This window comes from Coregonus lavaretus (genome assembly GCF_964263955.1).
Source record: "Coregonus lavaretus genome assembly, chromosome: 9".
In the NCBI taxonomy this organism is placed as follows: Eukaryota; Metazoa; Chordata; class Actinopteri; order Salmoniformes; family Salmonidae; genus Coregonus; species Coregonus lavaretus.
This window is the reverse complement of record NC_139996.1, coordinates 27,842,184-27,863,886: the sequence shown is the minus strand read 5'-3', so window position 1 is coordinate 27,863,886 and position 21,703 is coordinate 27,842,184. Positions and strand designations below refer to the sequence as shown.

The following is a 21,703-nucleotide window of genomic DNA, read 5'->3' as shown; positions in this document are numbered from 1 at the left end:
TGAAGGTATGCTATTTCACTGAGTGCAGATTTCAGATCACATTTTACAAGCCTTCGATTATGTGGGCACCACTGTGTCCTACTGGTCGTGTAAATTTAAAAGCTTGTTCTGTGGGCCTACAGGCTTTAGAGCTGTTTCAGTGGGCCTATAGATATGTAATAGCTAAACCGTCTCTCTCTCTCTCTCTCTCTCTCTCTCTCTCTCTCTCTCTCTCTCTCTCTCTCTTTCATCTCTCTCTCTCTCTTTCATCTCTCTATCTCTCTCCCCTCTGTATCTCTCTCTCCCTCTCTCTCTCTCTCCCTCTCTCTCTCTCTCTCTCTCCACTATCTCTCTCTTCCCCTCTCTCCCTGTACAGAGCTATGGGAGTTGAACAGGACGTGGGTGTTCCAGGGACCAGGTCCCTCCCTGCAGCCCCAGACCATGCTGTTGGACGAGGCCCATGAGAGGCTGTATGTAGGGGCTAAAAACACCCTGTACTCCCTCAGCCTGGAGAGAGTTAACCACCAACACAGAGAGGTAGGCCTGTCTGTCTGTCTGTGCGTGTGTGGAGGGGATTTGAACTCTTACCCCTCCAGGTCAGTAGGTTACCTAAACAGAGTGTATGTGTTTGCGCATCTTCATTATATTACCAAGGAGTCTTTCCATAAAGAGCACACAGCTGGACACAGAGAGGAAAGAGATATTGCCATATGCCCAGTCTCAAATCCGAACTGCCCCCTTAACCTTTGATAGCCTAGGTGGAATTGTCTCCATATTACTAATACTATAATTAACTTTAATAATATTAACTTTAATTCTGTTTAATTACATTAGACAATGACATAAAGGGCAGGATAACTGACTACGGAACATATCTGTAATGTAGAGAAAATAATGTAATTATTATTGTCCATTTCCTACTGAGTCATTATTATAAGGTAATGTAGATTATTATTATTGTAAAAAATGTTCTCTTGTATCACTGATGTAATAACATCTTTAATGATGATAGAGAGTGATTTGGGGCTAATGTTTTCAATACAAACATGCTGTTGTGTCCTTACTTGACCCTTGCAATTACAAAGACAATATGTTTACTAGGGCAGACACTGAGGGTGACACTGATGGTTATGGAGACCATTTGCTCCTCATTCTTCACATAAACGGACATACACAACACAAGATGTTATGATGCACACCAGTCAAACAGACATACAGTACATTGTGCATCTGTGAGTGTGTGTGCATATGCATATGCATGTGTTGGTGTCTTATGTATTGTCATTTCTCCACAGATCGACTGGGCCAGCTCTGTGTCGCAGGTAGAAGATTGTCTGATGAAAGGTAGAGAGAAGGTAACATAATCTGCTCATTCTACATTTGTAGCACTCCGTAATTCATTAAAACATTTTATCTGTCACTGTTTACCCTACAAATACGTACCTAATCACTCTCTATTCCTCCATCCTTCTTGTCCCTCCCTCCCTCCCTCCCTCCCTCCCTCCCTCCCTCCCTCCCTCCCTCCCTCCCTCCCTCCCTCCCTCCCTACTCCCCTCTACCTCCCTCCATCCCTCTGTTCTCTCTCTCTCTCTCCCTACAGCCAGAGTGTGCTAACTACATCAAGGTGCTGCAGCAGTATAACACCACCCACCTGTTGGCCTGCGGAACAGGAGCATTTAACCCTCACTGTGCCAAAATCAGGGTGGGACACACAGGACAGGTGAGCAGGGTTGGGAGGGTTGATTGTTGACTTGGAGTTACTAATAGGGCTGATATACACTCAATGGTCAGTTTATTGGGTTCACCCATCTAGTATCGGGTGAGACCCCCTTTTGCCTCCAGAACAGCCTGAATTCTTCAGGGCATGGAAACATTGCTCAATTGGTATCAAGAGACCTAATGTGTGCCAGGAAAACATTTTTGCACACACAAAATCCTGACTAAAATCAAATCAAATTGTATTTGTCACATGCTTTGTAAACAACAGCTGTAGACTAACAGTGAAATGCTTACTTACGGGCCTTTCCCAACAATGCAGAGATAAAAATATATATAGAGAGAAAAATAGAAAAAGAATAACACAAGGAATAAATACAAAATGAGTAACAATAACTTGGCTATATACACAGGGTACCAGTACCAAGTCGATGTGCAGGGGTACGTGGTAATTGGGGTTGATACGTATATTTAAGTAGGGATAAAGTGACTAGGCAACAGGATAGATAATAATCAGTAACAGCAGTGTATGTGATGAGCGCAAAAAGGGTCATTGCAGATAGTCCGGGTAGCTATTGGTTAACTATTTACCTAATTATACTGAACAAAAATATAAATGCAACATGCAACAATTTCAAAGATTTTACTGAGTTACAGTTCATACAAGCAAATCAGTCAATTGAAATAAATTAATTAGGCCCTAATCTATGGATTTCACATGACTGGGAATACAGATATGCATCTGTTGGTCACAGATTCCTTTTTAAAAAATGGGCCTTACAATGGGCCACAGGATTTCGTCACGGTATCTCTGTGCATTCAAATTGCCATTGATAAAATGCAATTGTGCTCGTTGTCCATAGCTTATGCCTGCCCATACCATAACCCTACTGCCACCATGGGGCATTCTGTTCACAACATAGACATCAGCAAACCGCTCGCCCACACGACGCCATACACTTGGTCTGCGGTTGTGAGCCAGGTTGGACGTACTGCCAAATGCTCTAAAATGCTGTTGTAGGCAGCTCATGGTAGAGAAAACTTGAGACATCTGTGGCATTGTGTTGTGTGACAAAACTGCACATTTTAGAATGGCCTTTTATTGTCCCCAGCACAAGGTGCACCTGTGTAATGATCATGCCGTTTAATCAGATTCTTGATATGCCACACCTGTCAGGTGGATGGATTATCTTGGCAAAGGTAAAATGCTCACTAACAGGGATGTAAACAAATTTGTACACAACATTTGAGAGAAATAAGCTTTTTGTGCTTATGGAAAATTTCAGAGATCTTTAATTTCAGCTCATGAAACATGGGACCAACACTTTACATGTTGCGTTTGTATTTTTGTTCAAAGTATTTAGCAATCTTATGGCTTGGGGGTAGAAGCTGTTCAGGGTCCTATTGGTTCCAGACTTGGTGTATCGGTAACACTTGCCGTGAGGTAGCAGAGGGAACAGTGTATGATGTGGGTGGCTGGAGTCTTTGACAGAGGTCCTGGATGGCAGGAAGGTCCTGGATGGCAGGAAGATAGGCCCAGTGATGTACTGGGCCGTACTCACTACCCTCTGTAGCGCCTTGTGGTCGGATGCCAAGCAGTTGCCATACCAAGCGGTGATGCAGCCCGTCAAGATGCTCGCAATTGTGCAGCTGTAGAACGTTTTGAGGATCTGAGGTCCCATGCAGAATCTTTTCAGCCTCTTGAGGGGGAAGAGGAGTTGTCGTATCCTCTTCATGACTGTGTTGATGTGTGTGGACCATGATAATTCCTTAGTGATGTGGGCACCAAGGAACATGAAGCTCTTGACCTGATCCACTGACGTTGAAATAGAGGTTGTTGTCCTGGCATCACACTGCAAAAATCTCTGACCTCCTCCCTGCAGGCTGTCTCATCGTCGTCGGTGATCAGGCCTACCACCGTCGTGTCATCTGCAAACTTAATGATGGTGTTGGAGTCGTGCGTGGCCACACAGTTGTGGGTGAACAAGGAGTACAGGAGGGGACTAAGCGGGCACCCCTGAGGGGCCCCCGTGTTGAGGTTCAGCGTGGCAGATGTGTTGTTGCGTACCCTCACCACCTGGGGGCGGCCCATCAGGAAGTCCAGGATCCAGTAGCAGAGGGAGGTGTTTAATCCCACGGTCTTTAGCTTACTGATGAGCTTGGAGGGCACTCTGGTGTTGAACGCTGAGCTGCAGTCAATGAACAGCATTCTCACACAGATGTTTCTGTTGTCCAGGTGGGAAAGGGCAGTGTGGAGTGCAATAGAGATTGCGTCATCTGAGGATCTGTTGGGGAGGTATGCGAATTGGAGTGAAGGGGGTGGGGTGAGTTTTTTATTTTATTAATATTTTTATTGAATCATGATTTTTCAGGGGGTGCTGCAGCACCCTCAGCACCCCTACTTCCCACGGCTATGGATAGGAGTGGAACCCGGTGTGGTCGTCTGCTGAAATAGCCCATCCGTGACAAGGACCAACGAGTTGTGAGTTCCAAGATGTCATTCTGCACACCACTTATTTGCCTGTTTGTGGCCCACCTGTTAGCTTGCACGATTTTTGCCATTCCCCTTCGACCTCTCATCAACGAGCTGTTTTCGCCCACAGGACTGCAACTGACTGGATGCTTTTTGTTTGTCGCACCACTCTTGGTAAACCCTAGACACTATGGTGCGTGAAAAGCCATTTCTGAGATACTGGAACCGGTGCGCCTGTCACCGACGATTATACCACGCTCAAAGTCGCTTAGGTCACTCATTTTGCCCATTCTAAAGCTCAATCGAACAGTAACTGGATGCCTGTCTGCCTGCTTTATATAGCAAGCCATGGCCACGTGACTCACTGTCTGTAGGAGCAAACCATTTTCGTGAATGGGGTGGTGTACCTAGTAAATGTATGAATACATTTAGAAGGACATGCTGCTGGTTTGGCTCAGTCTCGTCATCTGTTCTTTAGACACATGCAGTCTTTCCTAAATGATCTGTAAATACCTCAACACATCCAGTGGTCAATTTGTGTCTCCTCAGAGAGATAGAAGGGGAGTTTGTTTATTCACCTGACAGAGAAACACAGAGATACACAAGGAGTGACATAAATTAAGAGTTTCTTTCCAAAATGCTATATATCAATTTTCAGAAATGTTGGTAAATTAGCTTTTATTGTTTAAAGAACTTATGAAAGAGATTGGTGTGTTTTTCCATAATCGAATCATGGCACGGGGTTGTTCAATGACATGTATTTATTTGAAATCTATCACTTGATGGTTTCAATTCAGATATGTCTCAATTTCAGAAAAATAAGTAGTAATGCTAGGTTTTACACAGTCAAATGTAACAAATAACTACATTTTTTATAAAGAACTGTACAAATAATACATTTGTGACATAAATATGTATTTTTTTAATAATTAAAATACAGTCAATACATTAATATGAGATACAGTAATTTGAGATCTGTATGTAAAGCATTTACATTTGACATTTTAGTCATTTAGCAGATGCTCTTATCCAGAGCGACTTACAGTTACTGCATTCATCTTAAGATAGCTAGGTGAGACAACCACATATCTCAGTCAAATATACAGTATATGAACATTCCATTCCAGCTAAACAATGAATATATAGCGTTTTGCAAAGAAACACACATTTTAATATACACCTAAAATCTATTAATTGAAAATCTGAGAACAGTAATACATTATTGTACAATAATTTCTGGTGGAACCCCCCAAATGTGAACAATTGGTGGATATAGCATTTTGGAAATAAACTCTTCAAATGTAGTTTGTGTGTCCTCTGAGAGAGAAAAGGAGCGAGAAAGAGAGAGAGGGAGGGAGAAACAGAGAGAAAAAGAAAGAGGGATGGTAGCCTACTGTCAGTTAGTTTATGTGTCTTCAGAGAAACAGAGGGAGAGAGAGAGAGAGAGAGAGAGAGAGAGAGAGAGAGAGAGAGAGAGAGTGAGAGAGAGAGAGAGAGAGAGAGAGAGAGAGAGAGAGAGAGAGAGAGAGAGAGAGAGAGAGAGAGAGAGAGAGAGAGAGAGAGAGAGAGAGAGAGAGAGAGAGAGAGAGAGAGAGAGAGAGTGAGAGAGAGAAAGAGAGAGAGAGAGAGAGAGAGAGAGAGAGAGAGTGAGAGAGAGAGAGAGAGAAAGAGAGAGAGAGAGAGAGAGAGAGAGAGAGAGAGAGAGAGAGAGAGAGAGAGAGAAAGAGAGAGCGAGAGAGAGAGCGAGAGAGCGAGAGAGAGAGAGAGAGAGAGAGAGAGAGAGAGAGAGAGAGAGAGAGAGAGAAGAGAGGTAGAGAAATAAAGAAAGAGGGACTTAGAGTTAGTTTGTGTCCGCTGAGAGATAGGGAGTGTGTTTGTTTGGGCTGTGAGTTAGTTTAGTTTATATCATCTACTGTCTGTCTGAGAGGACCTGTGACAACAGCACCATCAGGAAAAACTATGAATCTTCCTCTGGCACCAGGCACGCTATGGCTAAGGTCAAGCTCAGGGATGTCCCTGTATGTGCATGTGCCAGCGTGCGTGTGTGTTCTCACTCCTACTTGTTGGTCCCCAGGCCAGGCAGTTTGAGCTGGAGGAGCAGAGTGTAGAGAGCGGCAGAGGGAGATGTCCCTACGACCACAACAGCCCCGTTACATCCACCCTGGACAGTAAGAATACCTAACACTGCAACGCATTTTCACTTTTGTTCTTTCACTTTCTACCTTATTTTGTGTTTGATGATACAGTATGTTCTTCTCCCAGTTGTCTCTCTGTCTCAGTCAGGCACACTAATGCTAACCCTTTAAGACTCATACTCTAGTCTAGTTGAATTGCTGGTACTGAGTATATTGCACAGTGCTTAGAGGCAGGTTTAGTTTTAGCACAATGCTGCCACCATGTGGAAATAAAGTATACATCTGTTATTTTCAGATTGTGATAACTAACCAAACATAGTTTCCCAAAATTAACAACATTTTGATTTTAATTTTGTTCTTCATTTTATGTTTGTGTGAAAAATCTGAGGTGTAAAACTTTGCTCTGGTGAAACATCTGGTTTATTATGCTTCTCTGTGTGTGTGTTTGTTAGGAGGAGAGCTGTATATTGGCCTGTATACGGACTACTGGGAGAATGATGCAGCTCTGTGTCGACTGAACAACCAGAGCTACACACGCACTGAGAGAGACGACAGACAACAGCTCAACGGTCAGTGGCTGGGCATTTATCTCATTATTACTTTCTGTTTGATCTACACACTTTAAAAAAAAGGTGCTACCAAAAGGGTTCTACCTGGAACCTAAAAGGGTTCTTTGGCTGTCCCCATAGGAGAACCCTTTGAATAACCCTTTTTGGTTCCAAGTAGAACCCTTTTGGTTCCAGATATAACCCTATTGGGTTCCATGTAGAACCCTTTCACTGTGGGTTCTACATGAAACCCAAAGAGTTCTACCTGGAACCAAAAAGGGTTCTACCTGGAACCAAAAAGAGCTCTCCTATTTTTGACAGCCAAATACACTTTTTGGAACCCTTTTTTCTAAGAGTGTATGCACCTCCCACTCAATTTTTCTGCCCTTATAGAGATTGCTAGCTGCTTAGATGTCACGGTACTGATGTGGATGTGGTGGTGAAGTCAGGCGCAGGACACAGCGGATAAGTCAAAACGACTTTACTGAAGTGATTGAACAATATACAAAAATAAATGTCCTCGAAACAACGGAGGCGAACTGATACGCGAAATGCGTAAAACACTCATAAACAAAAGTACCGAACCTCACAACAAAACGACAGGCGGACAATAACACACAACTACAAAGCATAACACAGGGAAACTTATAGGTGACATAATCAGGACAGAATACGAAACAGGTGCACTAAACTAGACATGACCAAACAAACATCGAAAACATAGAACGGTGGCAGCTAGTACTCCGGGGACGACGAACGCCGAAGCCTGCCCGAACAAGGAGGAGGAGCAGCCTCGGCGGTATTCGTGACAGTACCCCCCCCTTGACGCGCGGCTCCAGCCGTGCGCCGACCCCGGCCTCGGGGACAGCCAGGAGGACGCGGAGCAGGGCGCGTGGGATGATTACGGTGGAACTCCGTCAGGAGGGAGGGATCTAAGATGTCCCTCCTAGGCACCCAGCACCGTTCCTCCGGACCGTACCCCTCCCACTCCACGAGATATTGTAGACCCCCCATCCGACGTCTTGAATCCACGATGGACCGGACTGAGTACGCCGGAGCCCCCTCGATGTCCAGTGGGGGCGGAGGAGTCTCTCTTATCTCACTGTCCTGGAGTGGACCAGCTACCACCGGCCTGAGGTGAGACACATGGAACGAGGGGTTAATGTGATAATCATTAGGCAGTTGTAACTTGTAGCATACCTCGTTCAATCTCCTCAGGACTTTAAATGGCCCCACAAACCGCCGACCCAGCTTCCGGCAGGGCAGGCGAAGGGGCAGGTTTCGAGTCGAGAGCCAGACTCGATCTCCAGGTGCGTATACTGGACCCTCACTGCGGTGGAGATCGGCGCTCACCTTCTGTCTACGCATAGCCAGCTGCAGATGGACGTGTGCAGCATTCCACGTCTCCTCCGAGCGCCGAAACCACTCATCCACCGCAGGAGCCTCGATCTGGCTCTGATGCCATGGTGCCAGAACCGGCTGATACCCTAACACACACTGGAAAGGGGTCAGGTTAGTAGAGGAGTGGCGAAGAGAGTTCTGGGCAATCTCTGCCCAAGGGATATAACCCGACCACTCCTCCTGCCGGTCCTGGCAATACGATCTCAGAAACCTACCCACATCCTGGTTCACTCTCTCCACCTGCCCATTACTCTCAGGGTGAAAACCCGAAGTAAGGCTAACCGAGACCCCCAAACGTTCCATGAACGCCCTCCAGACTCTAGAGGTGAATAGGGGACCTCGATCGGACACTATATCCTCGGGAACCCCGTAGTGCTGGAAGACGTGGGTAAACAAAGCCTCAGCGGTCTGTAGGGCAGTAGGGAGACCCGGCATTGGGATGAGACGACAGGCCTTAGAGAACCGATCCACAACGACCAGAATAGTGGTATTCCCCTGGGAGGGGGGTAGGTCAGTGACAAAGTCTACCGAGAGGTGAGACCACGGCCGTTGTGGAACGGGCAGGGCCTGTAACTTCCCCCTGGGCAGGTGTCTAGGCGCCTTACACTGGGCGCTCACTGAGCAGGAGGAGACATAAACCCTCACGTCCCTAGCCAATGTTGGCCACCAGTACTTAACACTAAGGCAGTGCACTGTCCGGCCAATACCTGGATGTCCAGAGGAGGGTGACGTGTGAGCCCAATATATGAGACGATCGCGGATCTCGAACGGCACGTACGTCCGCCCCACTGGACACTCCGGAGGAGTAGGGTCAGTGCGTAACGCCCGCTCGATTTCCGCATCGATCTCCCACACCACCGTTTGCCACCAGACAAGACTCCGGCAGTATGTGAGTGGGCTCAATGGACCTCTCCTCTGTGTCATACCGCCAGGACAGGGTGTCTGCCTTACCGTTCTGGGACCCTGGGATGTAAGTAAGCTTAAAAACAAACCGGGTCAGAAACATGTTCCACCTAGCCTGACGAGGGTTCAGTCTCCTAGCTGCCCGGATGTACTCCAGGTTACGATGGTCAGTCAGAATGAGAAAAGGGTGTTGAGCCCCCTCAAGCCAATGCCTCCACACCTTTAGGGCCTGAACTACGGCTAGCAGCTCCCTGTCCCCTACGTCATAATTTCGTTCCGCCGGGCTGAGCTTTTTAGAATAAAAAGCGCAGGGCCGGAGTTTAGGAGGTGTGCCTGAGCGTTGAGACAATACTGCCCCAATACCGGCCTCTGACGCGTCCACCTCCACTTGGAACGCTAAAGCGGGGTCCGGATGCGCCAGCACCGGAGCCGAGGTGAACAGGTTATTCAGTTTATCAAACGCCCTGTCCGCCTCAGCCAACCACTGCAAACGCACCGCCCCCCCCTTCAGCAGGGAAGTGATGGGAGCTGCCACCTGTCCAAAACCCCGGATAAACCTCCGGTAGTAATTGGCAAAACCCAAAAACTGTTGCACCTCTTTAACAGTGGTTGGAGTCTGCCAATTACGCACAGCTGACACACGGTCAATCTCCATCTCCACCCCTGACGCGGACAACCGATGACCCAAGAAGGAGATGGACTCCTGGAAAAACAGACATTTCTCTGCCTTGACATACAAGTCATGCTCCAACAGCCTACCCAACACTCGGCGTACCAGGGCTACATGCTCGGCTCGTGTAGAAGAGTACACTAGAATTTCGTCAATGTACACGACCACACCCTGCCCATGCAAGTCCCGGAAGATCTCGTCCACAAAGGATTGGAAGACTGAAGGAACATTCATTAACCCGTATGGCATGACGAGATACTCATAATGACCCGAGGTGGTACTAAATGCTGTCTTCCATTCATCTCCCTCCCTAATGCGCACCAAGTTGTAAGCGCTCCTGAGATCCAGTTTTGTGAAGAAACATGCTCCGTGTAATGATTCCGTCATACTCACAATCAGAGGAAGAGGATAACTGTATTTAGCAGTGATCTGATTGAGATTACGGTAATCAATACACGGGCGCAACCCTTCATCCTTTTTCTTCACAAAAAAGAAACTCGAGGACACAGGGGAAATGGAGGGCCGTATGTATCCCTGTCTCAGAGACTCGGCTATGTATGTCTCCATAGCCGCCGTCTCCTCTTGAGACAAGGGATACACATGGCTCCGCGGAAGTGCCGCACCCGCCAGGAGGTCTATCGCACAATCTTCCCGTCTATAAGGTGGCAATCGCGTCGCCCTAGTCTTGCTGAACACGAGTGCCAAATCCTCATACTCGGGGGGAATGTGCATTGCGGGCACCTGGTTCGGACTCTCCACCGTGGTCGCCCCTACGGAAACACCTAAACATCGCCCGACACACTGGTTAGACCACTCCTTGAGAGCCCGCTGTTGCCACGAAATAGTGGGGTCATGGGCGATTAACCAAGGAAGCCCCAGTACCACGGGATACGCAGGAGAGTCGATCAGATACAACTGAATAATCTCTTCATGACCCCCCTGTGTCCTCATCTTAAGTGGCGCTGTGACCTCCCTAATCAACCCAGATCCCAACGGACGGCTATCTAGGGCATGGATAGGGAAGGGTGCATCAACGGGCAGGAGGGGAATCCCTAACCTCACACAAAAATTACGATCAATGAAATTCCCAGCTGCGCCTGAATCGACTAGCGCCTTATGCTGGGACTGAGATGCAACCTGAGGAAATACTACAGGTATACAAAAGTGAACAACAGAGAGCTCTGGGTGAGTTGGGCGCCTACTCACCTGGAATGACTCCCCAGTGCGCGACCTGTTGCCTCGAACTCCTGGAGGCCCTCCCCAGCACCTAGCCGCAGTGTGTCCTCTACGACCACAGTTGGTGCAGGGGACGGCCTCCCTCGGAATCTCTCTCCTCCTCTCTCTAGCGCCAGCACCCCCGAGCTCCTGTGCGCTCCTCTTCCCCTGTCGAAGGTGGAACAGACGCTCCCCCGCCGCTTTACCCTCAGGGGGATGATCGAAAACAGCCCTGAAGCGGCGGGAGAACTCCGCATAGCTGATGGTGGCGGCGTCTATTCCCCTCCATTCGGCATTGGCCCACTCCAACGCCTTGCCGGAGAGACAGGAGATGAGGGTTTAAACGCTCTCGTATCCCGAGGGCGCCGGGTGTATGGTTGCCAGGTAGAGTTCCACTTGAAGGAGGAACCCCTGACACCCGGCTGCGGTGCCATCATATGCCCTCGGGAGCGAGAGCCGAATACCACTGGACTCCGGAGCTGGTATGGTGGAGCTGACCGATGGTGGTGGTACATTAGGAGGAGGTGTGGGCAAGCCTCCTCTCTCCCATCGGCGCAGGGTGTTCATTACTTCTTGCATAGCGGATCCGAGTTGCTGGATCCTGGCGTCCTGGCAGCTGACCCGATCCTCAAGCGACTTGGTTCCCGCCGCTGCTCCTGCTGACTCCATAGTATTGGTGTGTTATTCTGTCACGGTACTGATGTGGATGCGGTGGTGAAGTCATGCGCAGGACACAGCGGATAAGTCAAAACGACTTTACTGAAGTAATTGAACAATATACAAAAATAAAATGGCCTCGAAACAACGGAGGCGAACTGATACGTGAAATGCGTAAAACACTCATAAACAAAAGTACCGAACCTCACAACAAAACGACAGGCGGACAATAACACACAACTACAAAGCATAACACAGGGAAACTTATAGGTGACATAATCAGGACAGAATACGAAACAGGTGCACTAAACTAGACATGACCAAACAAACATCGAAAACATCAAACGGTGGCAGCTAGTACTCCAGGGACGACGAACGCCGAAGCCTGCCCGAACAAGGAGGAGGAGCAGCCTCGGCGGTATTCGTGACATTAGATTCTTATCCATCTCTACATGACTTCACATATCACACCTTTTTTTTCAGAAACAGATCATACAAGTCAGGGATAAAGTAGGCTTAAAGTAGGCTTAATGCAAATTATAATCAATACTCAAGTTCAAGACAAGGTAGGCTATAACACAGTACATCCCTGCTATGTACCATTTTCAGTTATATGGTTTCCATATTTTTTCTCTTGAAGGTTTTAATGAATAACTTTCCTTGCGCTGTAGGCTACATCTAGATACTTACCAGCGAAGGGTCTGTATTTACCAGAGAATTACAAGGAAACTCACACAGCTACAATATTATATGTGCTGATTTATTCTATTTCACAGAGTACAAACATACAATTCATGGTTTTTCAGCTGTAAAATCAAGGGCCTTTTTAAAATAAAGCAACAATGATGGCAAATCAAAGAAAAATACTGTAGAAAATGAATATGCAATTGAACATCATATTTAGAAATACCTAAATCATATTTAAAAAAAAGTATTAATACAATGAGAAAAATTACATATAATCAGATACTAGATTGCAGTTTTGATCATCTAATGATGCAATGAAAGCCAAAGATAATAATATGTTGAAATTACATTAATTAAATTGTATTGATTGAGTTATTCATCTGGTACCAGATTGTGCCATATACAGTGGGGAAAAAAAGTATTTAGTCAGCCACCAATTGTGCAAGTTCTCCCACTTAAAAAGATGAGAGAGGCCTGTAATTTTCATCATAGGTACACGTCAACTATGACAGACAAAATTAGAAAAGAAAATCCAGAAAATCATATTGTAGGATTTTTAATGAATGTATTTGCAAATTATGGTGGAAAATAAGTATTTGGTCAATAACAAAAGTTTCTCAATACTTTGTTATATACCCTTTGTTGGCAATGACACAGGTCAAACGTTTTCTGTAAGTCTTCACAAGGTTTTCACACACTGTTGCTGGTATTTTGGCCCATTCCTCCATGCAGATCTCCTCTAGAGCAGTGATGTTTTGGGGCTGTCGCTGGGCAACACAGACTTTCAACTCCCTCCAAAGATTTTCTATGGGGTTGAGATCTGGAGACTGGCTAGGCCACTCCAGGACCTTGAAATGCTTCTTACGAAGCCACTCCTTCGTTGCCCGGGCGGTGTGTTTGGGATCATTGTCATGCTGAAAGACCCAGCCACGTTTCATCTTCAATGCCCTTGCTGATGGAAGGAGGTTTTCACTCAAAATCTCACGATACATGGCCCCATTCATTCTTTCCTTTACACGGATCAGTCGTCCTGGTCCCTTTGCAGAAAAACAGCCCCAAAGCATGATGTTTCCACCCACATGCTTCACAGTAGGTATGGTGTTCTATGGATGCAACTCAGCATTCTTTGTCCTCCAAACACGACGAGTTGAGTTTTTACCAAAAAGTTCTATTTTGGTTTCATCTGACCATATGACATTCTCCCAATCCTCTTCTGGATCATCCAAATGCACTCTAGCAAACTTCAGACGGGCCTGGACATGTACTGGCTTAAGCAGGGGGACACGTCTGGCACTGCAGGATTTGAGTCCCTGGCGGCGTAGTGTGTTACTGATTGTAGGCTTTGTTACTTTGGTCCCAGCTCTCTGCAGGTTATTCACTAGGTCCCCCCGTGTGGTTCTGGGATTTTTGCTCACCGTTCTTGTGATCATTTTGACCCCACGGGGTGAGATCTTGCGTGGAGCCCCAGATCGAGGGAGATTATCAGTGGTCTTGTATGTCTTCCATTTCCTAATAATTCCTCCCACAGTTGATTTCTTCAAACCAAGCTGCTTACCTATTGCAGATTCAGTCTTCCCAGCCTGGTGCAGGTCTACAATTTTGTTTCTGGTGTCCTTTGACAGCTCTTTGGTCTTGGCCATAGTGGAGTTTGGAGTGTGACTGTTTGAGGTTGTGGACAGGTGTCTTTTATACTGATAACAAGTTCAAACAGGTGCCATTAATACAGGTAATGAGTGGAGGACAGAGGAGCCTCTTAAAGAAGAAGTTACAGGTCTATGAGAGCCAGAAATCTTGCTTGTTTGTAGGTGACCAAAAACTTATTTTCCACCATAATTTGCGAATAAATTCATTAAAAATCCTACAATGTGATTTTCTGGATTTTTTTTCCTCAATTTGTCTGTCATAGTTGACGTGTACCTATGATGAAAGTTACAGGCCTCTGTCATCTTTTTAAGTGGGAGAACTTGCACAATTGGTGGCTGACCAAATACTTTTTTCCCCCACTGTACCACCAGCACAACGTCAAATGTAAAAATAAAAAATAAATCTGACCAGTACTCTGCGATTATGGTCAATGATTTTTTGAAGAACATAGTCATGTGAATAGAGTAACTGTAACCTTTCCTGTTTTAGTAGCAAACTTTGATACATCTCAATGGTGAATTACATGACCGATCTTGGCTCCATCTGATCCCACGACTTCAACGTAGACAGTCTCACCACAATCGTTAGCAACATGGGTTATTTGCGTGATGTAGCGGTCCTCAATGAATTTGTCCTGTAGGATTGGATACTATATAGATGCATGTATTAGGAAATAAAATGACCATGACAAATTACTTTACACAAAATAGTTGAGTTATTAACGATGCTCTTACAATGCTGGCACCAGCAGCACCTGCTGTCGTCAAAGCAACGGCAATAGGTATGAATGCCATTCCAAATGAGGAAACAAATTAACAATGGTTAATGGTTATCCTCTCAGCTGTTTTGACAATAGGCTTATTGATGAACCATTAACTTTTAAGCCTAATATTTAAATTAATAATAAAACATGGAGTTCTGAAACATGTTTAACTTCTGAATAACTAGATATTACATACTGAAGAGGTCCAGTATGTAGCTTTGTGGCGACATGACCAAATTCACATAGAAATGTGAGTTATATATCTGTCATTCTCATTGAAAGCAAGTGTGATAAGTGGTAGATACGTTCTACGTGTGCTATTTCTATGCTTCTTCCGGTCCTTAAGTTTAGCTTTTACTTATTTTTACTCTTTTGTACACCAGTTTCAAACAGCTGAAAATAAGATATTTTTGGTAATTGAAAATATTTTCCCATCAGTTTAGATTGTACAATGTGTTTTGATACCATTCCATTAACTATTATGAGCTGTCCTCCCCTCAGCAGCCTCCACTGACACATACACAATCCATGTCTCATTTGGCTCAAGGCTTACAAATCCATCTTTAACCTGTCTCCTCCACTTCATCTACACTGATTGAATTTGATTTAAGAAGTGACATCAATAAGGGATCATAGCTTTCACTTGGACAAACCTGGTCAGTCTATGTCATGGAAAGAGCAGGTGTTCTTAATGTTTTGTACACTCAGTGTATATGCTTTCTAGCCTACATAAAGTTGAATAAAAGTAGGTTGTGTGACATTTCCAGGACAGCACAGTGAATTTTGTATTGGATAGGTTCATTACATTGTCACTTTCAATTTCTCTTTCTGAAACTGTCATCTTTCCTCCAGAGCCTAAGTTCATTGGGTCGGTGGTGATTCCTGATAACAATGACAGGGATGATGACAAGGTCTACTTCTTCTTCACGGAGAGAGGGATGGACGCAGAGGGGGTTAACAAGGCTGTTTACACCCGGGTGGGACGAGTCTGTGCGGTGAGAACGGAACTAATGCTTTGTTTTATCCTGCATGCCAGCATATCCCCATATACAGTGCCTTCAGAAAGTATTCATACCCCTTGACTTATTCCACATTTTGTTGTGTTACAGACTGAATTAAAAATGGATTAAATAAAACAAATTATCACCCATGTATACACAATACCATATAATGAAAAAGTGAAAACATGTTTTTAGAAATATTTGCAAATTTATAGAGAATGAAATACAGAAATATCTTATTTACATAAGTATTCACACCCCTGAGTCAATACATGTTAGAATCTCCTTTGGCAGCAATTACAGCTGTGAGTCTTTCTAGGTAAGTCTCTAAGAACTTTGCACACCTGGATTGTACAATATTTGCCAATTATTATTTTCAAAAGTCTTCATGCTCTGTCAAATTGGTTGTTGATCATTGCTAGACAACTATTTTTAAGTCTTGGCATAGATTTTCAATTAGATTTACGTCAAAACTTATGAACATTCAATGTCTTCTTGGGAAGTAACTCCAGTGTAGATTTGGCCTTGTGTTTTAGGTTATTGTCCTGCTGAAAGGTGAATTCATCTCCCAGTGTCTGGTGGAAAGCAGACTGAACCAGGTTTTCCTTTAGGATTGTACCTGTGCTCAGCTCCATTCCATTTATTTTTTATCCTGAAAAACTCCCCAGTCCTTAATGATTACAAGCATACCCATAACACGATGCAGCCACCACTATGCTTGAAAATATGGAGCGTGGTACTCAGTAAAGTATTGGATTTGCTCCAAACATACAGTGCCTTCGGAAAGTATTCAGACCCCTTGACCTTTTTCACATTTTGTTATGTTACAGCCTTATTCTAAAATTGATTAAATGGTTTTTTCCACCCTCACCAATCTACACACAATACCCTATAATGACAGAGCAAAAACAGTTTTTTTTTAGAAATGTTTGCTAATTTATTGAATATAGAAAACGGAAATATAAGTACTCAGACCCTTTACTCAGTACTTTGTAGAGGCACCTTTGGCAGCGATTACAGCCTTGAGTCTTCTTGGGTATGATGCTACAAGCTTGGCACACTTGTATTTTGGGAGTTTCTCCCATTCTTCTCTGCAGATCCACTCAAGCTCTGTCAGGTTGGATGGGGAGCGTCGCTGCACAGCTATTTTCATGTCTCTCCAGAGATGTTCGATCGGGTTCAAGTCCGGGCTCTGGCTGGGCCACTCAAGGTCATTCAGACACTTGTCATGAAGCCACTCCTGTGTTGTCTTGGCTGTGTGCTTAGGGTCGTTGTCCTGATGGATAGTTAACCTTCGTCCCAGTCTGAGGTCCTGAGTGTTCTGGAGCAGGTTTTCATCAAGGATATCTCTGTACTTTGCTCCGTTCATCTTTTCCTCGATCCTGACTAGTCTCCCAGTCCCTGCAGCTGAAAAACATCCCCACAGCATGATGCTGCCACCACCATGATTCACCGTAGGGATGGTGCCAGGTTTCCTCCAGACGTGACACTTGGCATTCAGGCCAAAGAGTTCAATCTTGGATTCATCAGTCCAGAGAATATTGTTTCTCATGGTCTGAGAGCCGTTAGTTGCCTTTTGGCAAACTCCAAGTGGGCTGTCATGTGCCTTTTACTGAGGAGTGTCTTCTGTCTGATCACTCTACCATAAAGGCCTGATTGGTGGAGTGCTGCAGAGATTGTTGTCCTTCTGGAAGGTTCTCCCATCTCCACAGAGGAACTATAGAGCTCTGTCAGAGTGACCATCGGGTTCTTGGTCACCTTCCTGACCAAGACCCTTCTCCCACGATTGCTCAGTTTGACCGGGTGGCCAGCTCTAGGAAGAGACTTGGGGGTTCCAAACTTCTTCATTTTAAGAATGATTGAGGCCACTGTGTTCTTGGGGACCCAATGCTGCAAAAAATGTTTGGTGCCCATCCCCAGATCTGTGTCTTGACACAATCCTGTCTCGGAGCTCTACGGACAATTCATTCGAACTCATGGCTTGGTTTTTGCTCTGACATGCACTGTCAACAGTGGGACCTTATATAGACAGGTGTGTGCCTTTCCAAATCATGTCCAATCAATTGAATTTACCACAGGTGGACTACAATCAAGTTGTAGAAACATCTCAAGGATGATCAATGGAAACAGGATGCATCTGAGCTCAATTTCGAGTCCCATAGCAAAGGGTCTGAGTATCTATGTAAATAAGGTATTTCTGTTTTTTATTTTTAATACATTTGCATACATTTCTAAAAACCTGTTTTCGCTTTGTATTATGGGGTATTGTGTATAGATTATTGCTGAGGATTTGTATTTATTTAATCCATTTTAGAATAAGGCTGTAACGTAACAAAATGTGGAAAAAGTCAAGGGGTCTGAATACTTTCCGAAGGCATTGTAACACGTTGTATTCAGGACAAAGTTAATTGCTTTGCCACATTTTTTGCAGTATTACTTTAGTGCCTTGTTGCAAACAGGATGCATGTTTTGGAATATTTTATTTCTGTACAGGCTTCCTTCTTTTCACTCTGTCAATTAGGTTAGTATTGTGGAGTAACTACAATGTTGTTGATCCATCCTCAATTTTGTCCTATCACAGCCATTAAACTCTGTGACTGTTTCAAAGGCGCCATTGGCCTCATGGTGAAATCCCTAAGTGGTGTCCTTCCTCTCCAGAAACTGAGTTAGGAAGGACGCCTGGATCTTTGTAGTGACTGGGTGTATTGATACATAATCCAAAGTGTAATTAATAACTTCACCATGCTCAAAGGGATATTCAATGTGGGTTTTTTGTGGTTTTTTTACCCATCTACCAATAGGTGCCCTTCTTGGCGAGGCATTTGAAAACCTCTCTGTTCTTTGTGGTTGAATCTGTGTTTGAAACTCACTGCTCGACTGAGGGAATTTACAGATAATTGTATGTGTGGGGTCATGTTAAGCACAAATCATGTTGAACACTATTATTTCACACAGAGTGAGTGAAATACTTATTTGCCCAAGACATTTCAGCTTTTTATTTTTTATTAATTTGTAAACATTTTTTAAAACATAATTCCACTTTGGCGTTATGGGATATTGTGTGTAGGCCAGTGAAAAAATATCTAAATTCAATCTATTTTAAATTCAGGCTGTTACACAACAAAATGTGAATACTTTCTGAAGGTAGTGTATCATTTCATCGCCTCCCTTCCATTCTAACCAATTCCCTTCCCTGTCCCCCTCTCCATCCCCTCCCTTCAGAATGACCAGGGAGGTCAGAGGATGTTGGTGAATCGTTGGAGCTCCTTCCTAAAGACTCGTCTCATCTGCTCTGTGGCTGGACCCAACGGCATTGACACACACTTTGACGAGCTAGGTACAGATGTGTGTGTGTGTGTGTGTGTGTGTGTGTATGTGCGAAGGCAGGGGATACAGCTATAGTACTTTTACTCTCTCTCTCCCTCCCTCCTCCTCTCTCTCCCTCCCTCTCTGTCTCCCACTCTCTCTCTCTCTCTCCCTCTCTCTTTCTTCAAATTCAAATTCAGATTGCTTAATTGCCATGAAATACAATTTGTAGATATTGCCAAAGCAGTATAGTGGTACAGCATTTCAGTAAATACAGTACAATGCAATGGGGATAATGAAATACAGTCAATTTCATTAGTAATAATAATAGTACATATAATCATGTATACAGGTACAACACTACTGCTGTTGTACTGTGTAATCTTCAGTCGATACATTTAATAAAATAAAACGAAGATTATAAAAAATAAAAATAAAGAATGGCTAATAAATAAACAACAAAATTTACATGGATAATGGTTACACTATGTTTTACTTGTAAGTTATATACAATAAATACTTCAAGGAATTAATGGTCATGGGATGTCCCTCAGGCTATGGCAATCATATACTCGGGCTCCCAAGTGGCGCAGCGGTCTAAGGCACTGCATCTCAGTGCTAGAGGCGTCACTACAAACCCTCTGATTCGATTCCAGGCTGTATCACAACTGGCTGTGATTGGGAGTCCCATAGGGCTGCGCATAATTGGCCCAGCGTTGACCGGATTTGGCCGGTGTAGGCCGTCATTGTAAATAAGAATTTGTTCTTAACTGACTTGCCTAGTTAAATAAAGGTACAAAAATAAAACCACTTGAGTGTTGCTTTAGCAGTATACTTAGGGTCATTGTCTTGCTGGAAGGTGAACCTCCGTCCCAGTCTCAAATCTCTCGAAGTCTGAAACAGGTTTCCCTAAAGAATTTCGCTGTATTTAGCGCCATCCAACATTCCTTCAATTCTGACCAGTTTCCCAGTCCCTGCCGATGAAAAACATCCCCACAGCATGATGCTGCCACCACCATGCTTCATTGTGGGGATGGTGTTCTCGGGGTGATAAGAGACATAGCGTTTTCCTTGACATAGCGTTTTCCTTGATGCCAGACATAGCGTTTTCCTTGATGGCCAAAAAGTTACATTTTAGTCTCATCTGACCAGAGTACCTTCTTCCAGACATAGCGTTTTCCTTGATGGCCAAAAAGTTACATTTTAGTCTCATCTGACCAGAGTACCTTCTTCCATATGTTTGCCTTTTGGCGAACACCAAACCTGTTTGCTTATTTTTTTCTTTAAGCAATGGCTTTTTTTCTGGCCAGCCCAGCACTGTGGAGTGTATGGCTTAAAGTGGTCCTATGGACAGATACTCCAACCTCCGCTGTGGAGCTCCTTCAGGGTTATCTTTGGGCTCTTTGTTGCCTCTCTGATTAATGCCCTCCTTGCCTCGTCCGTGAGTTTTGGTGGGCGGCCCTCTCTTGGCAGGTTTGTTGTGGTGCCATATTCTTTCAATTTTTAAATAATGGATTTAATGGTGCTCCGTGGGATATTCAAAGTTTCTGATATTTTTTTATAACCCAACCCTGATCTGTACTTCTCCACAACTTTGTCCCTGACCTGTTTGGAGAGCTCCTTGGTCTTCATGGTGCCGCTTGCTTGGTGGTGCCCCTTGCTTAGTGGTGTTGCAGACTCTGGGGCCTTTCAGAACAGGTGTATATATACTGAGATCATATGACACTTAAGATTGCACACAGGTGGACTTTATTTAACTAATTATGTGACTTCTGAAGGTAATTGGTTGCACCAGATCTTATTTAGGGGCTTCATAGCAAAGGGGGTGATTACATATGCACGCACCACTTTTCCATTATTTATTTTTTTGAATTATTTGAAACAAGTTATTTCTTTCATTTCACTTCACCAATTTGGACTATTTTGTGTATGTCCATTACATGAAATCCAAATAAAAATCAATTTAAATTACAGGTTGTAATGCAACAAAATAGGAAAGACGCCAAGGGGGCTGAATACTTTTGCAAGGCACTGTACTTATCTGGCAGTAATATTAGCGGTTTCTCCCTCACCTAGAATAATTCCCAGCTTTATGTTGTTAGTAAATGCACAGAAGTTGGGAATTAATTGAGATATTTTGGGAGTATTTCTCACAGTAGAGGAAAAAGTGCATCTCTGTCTCTACCTCCCCTGTCGTGCAGTGACCACATAGACGCTCCTCTTTGGGTAGCCATGTCTTTTCATGTCTCTCTTTTTCTATAGCCAATTGGTGGTCGCTGAGCCTGTATTCTGTCAGGATCTGTCTCTGTTTTGTATCTCTGACAGAGTAGAGATATTCTGCCAATTTGTATTCTCTTTTGAGGGCCAAATAGCAATTTAGTTTATTCTGTGTTTTTGTTTCATTTTCCCAATTTGTGAAATTGGAGGTTTTCATTTCTGTAACAATTTTATTGATTTCCCCGTGTGTTTGGATAATAGGGTTGTTTAGTGTTTTTAACAGCTGACATTGGGGACTATTTTCAGGGTTCAGCTCTTGGGTTTCCAGTGCTTTGAATTGTAAGGATGTTTTGGGGCTTAATTTCAAATGGTGCCAAAAATGTTGTGT

At 44.4% G+C, this 21,703-nt stretch overlaps 1 protein-coding gene across 1 annotated transcript in view; it reads left to right on the top strand.

The window, feature by feature from the left end:
* LOC311134754 (semaphorin-3E-like) overlaps positions 1-21,703 on the top strand; it is a gene marked incomplete at both ends in the record, with an annotated part of 57,520 nt that overhangs the window by 25,109 nt on the left and 10,708 nt on the right. The window contains 7 exon segments of the mRNA XM_084168534.1: positions 356-516; positions 1,275-1,334; positions 1,580-1,699; positions 6,243-6,336; positions 6,756-6,872; positions 15,644-15,786; positions 19,015-19,129. Of these exon segments, the coding sequence (XP_084024660.1) occupies positions 356-516; positions 1,275-1,334; positions 1,580-1,699; positions 6,243-6,336; positions 6,756-6,872; positions 15,644-15,786; positions 19,015-19,129 (810 nt within the window).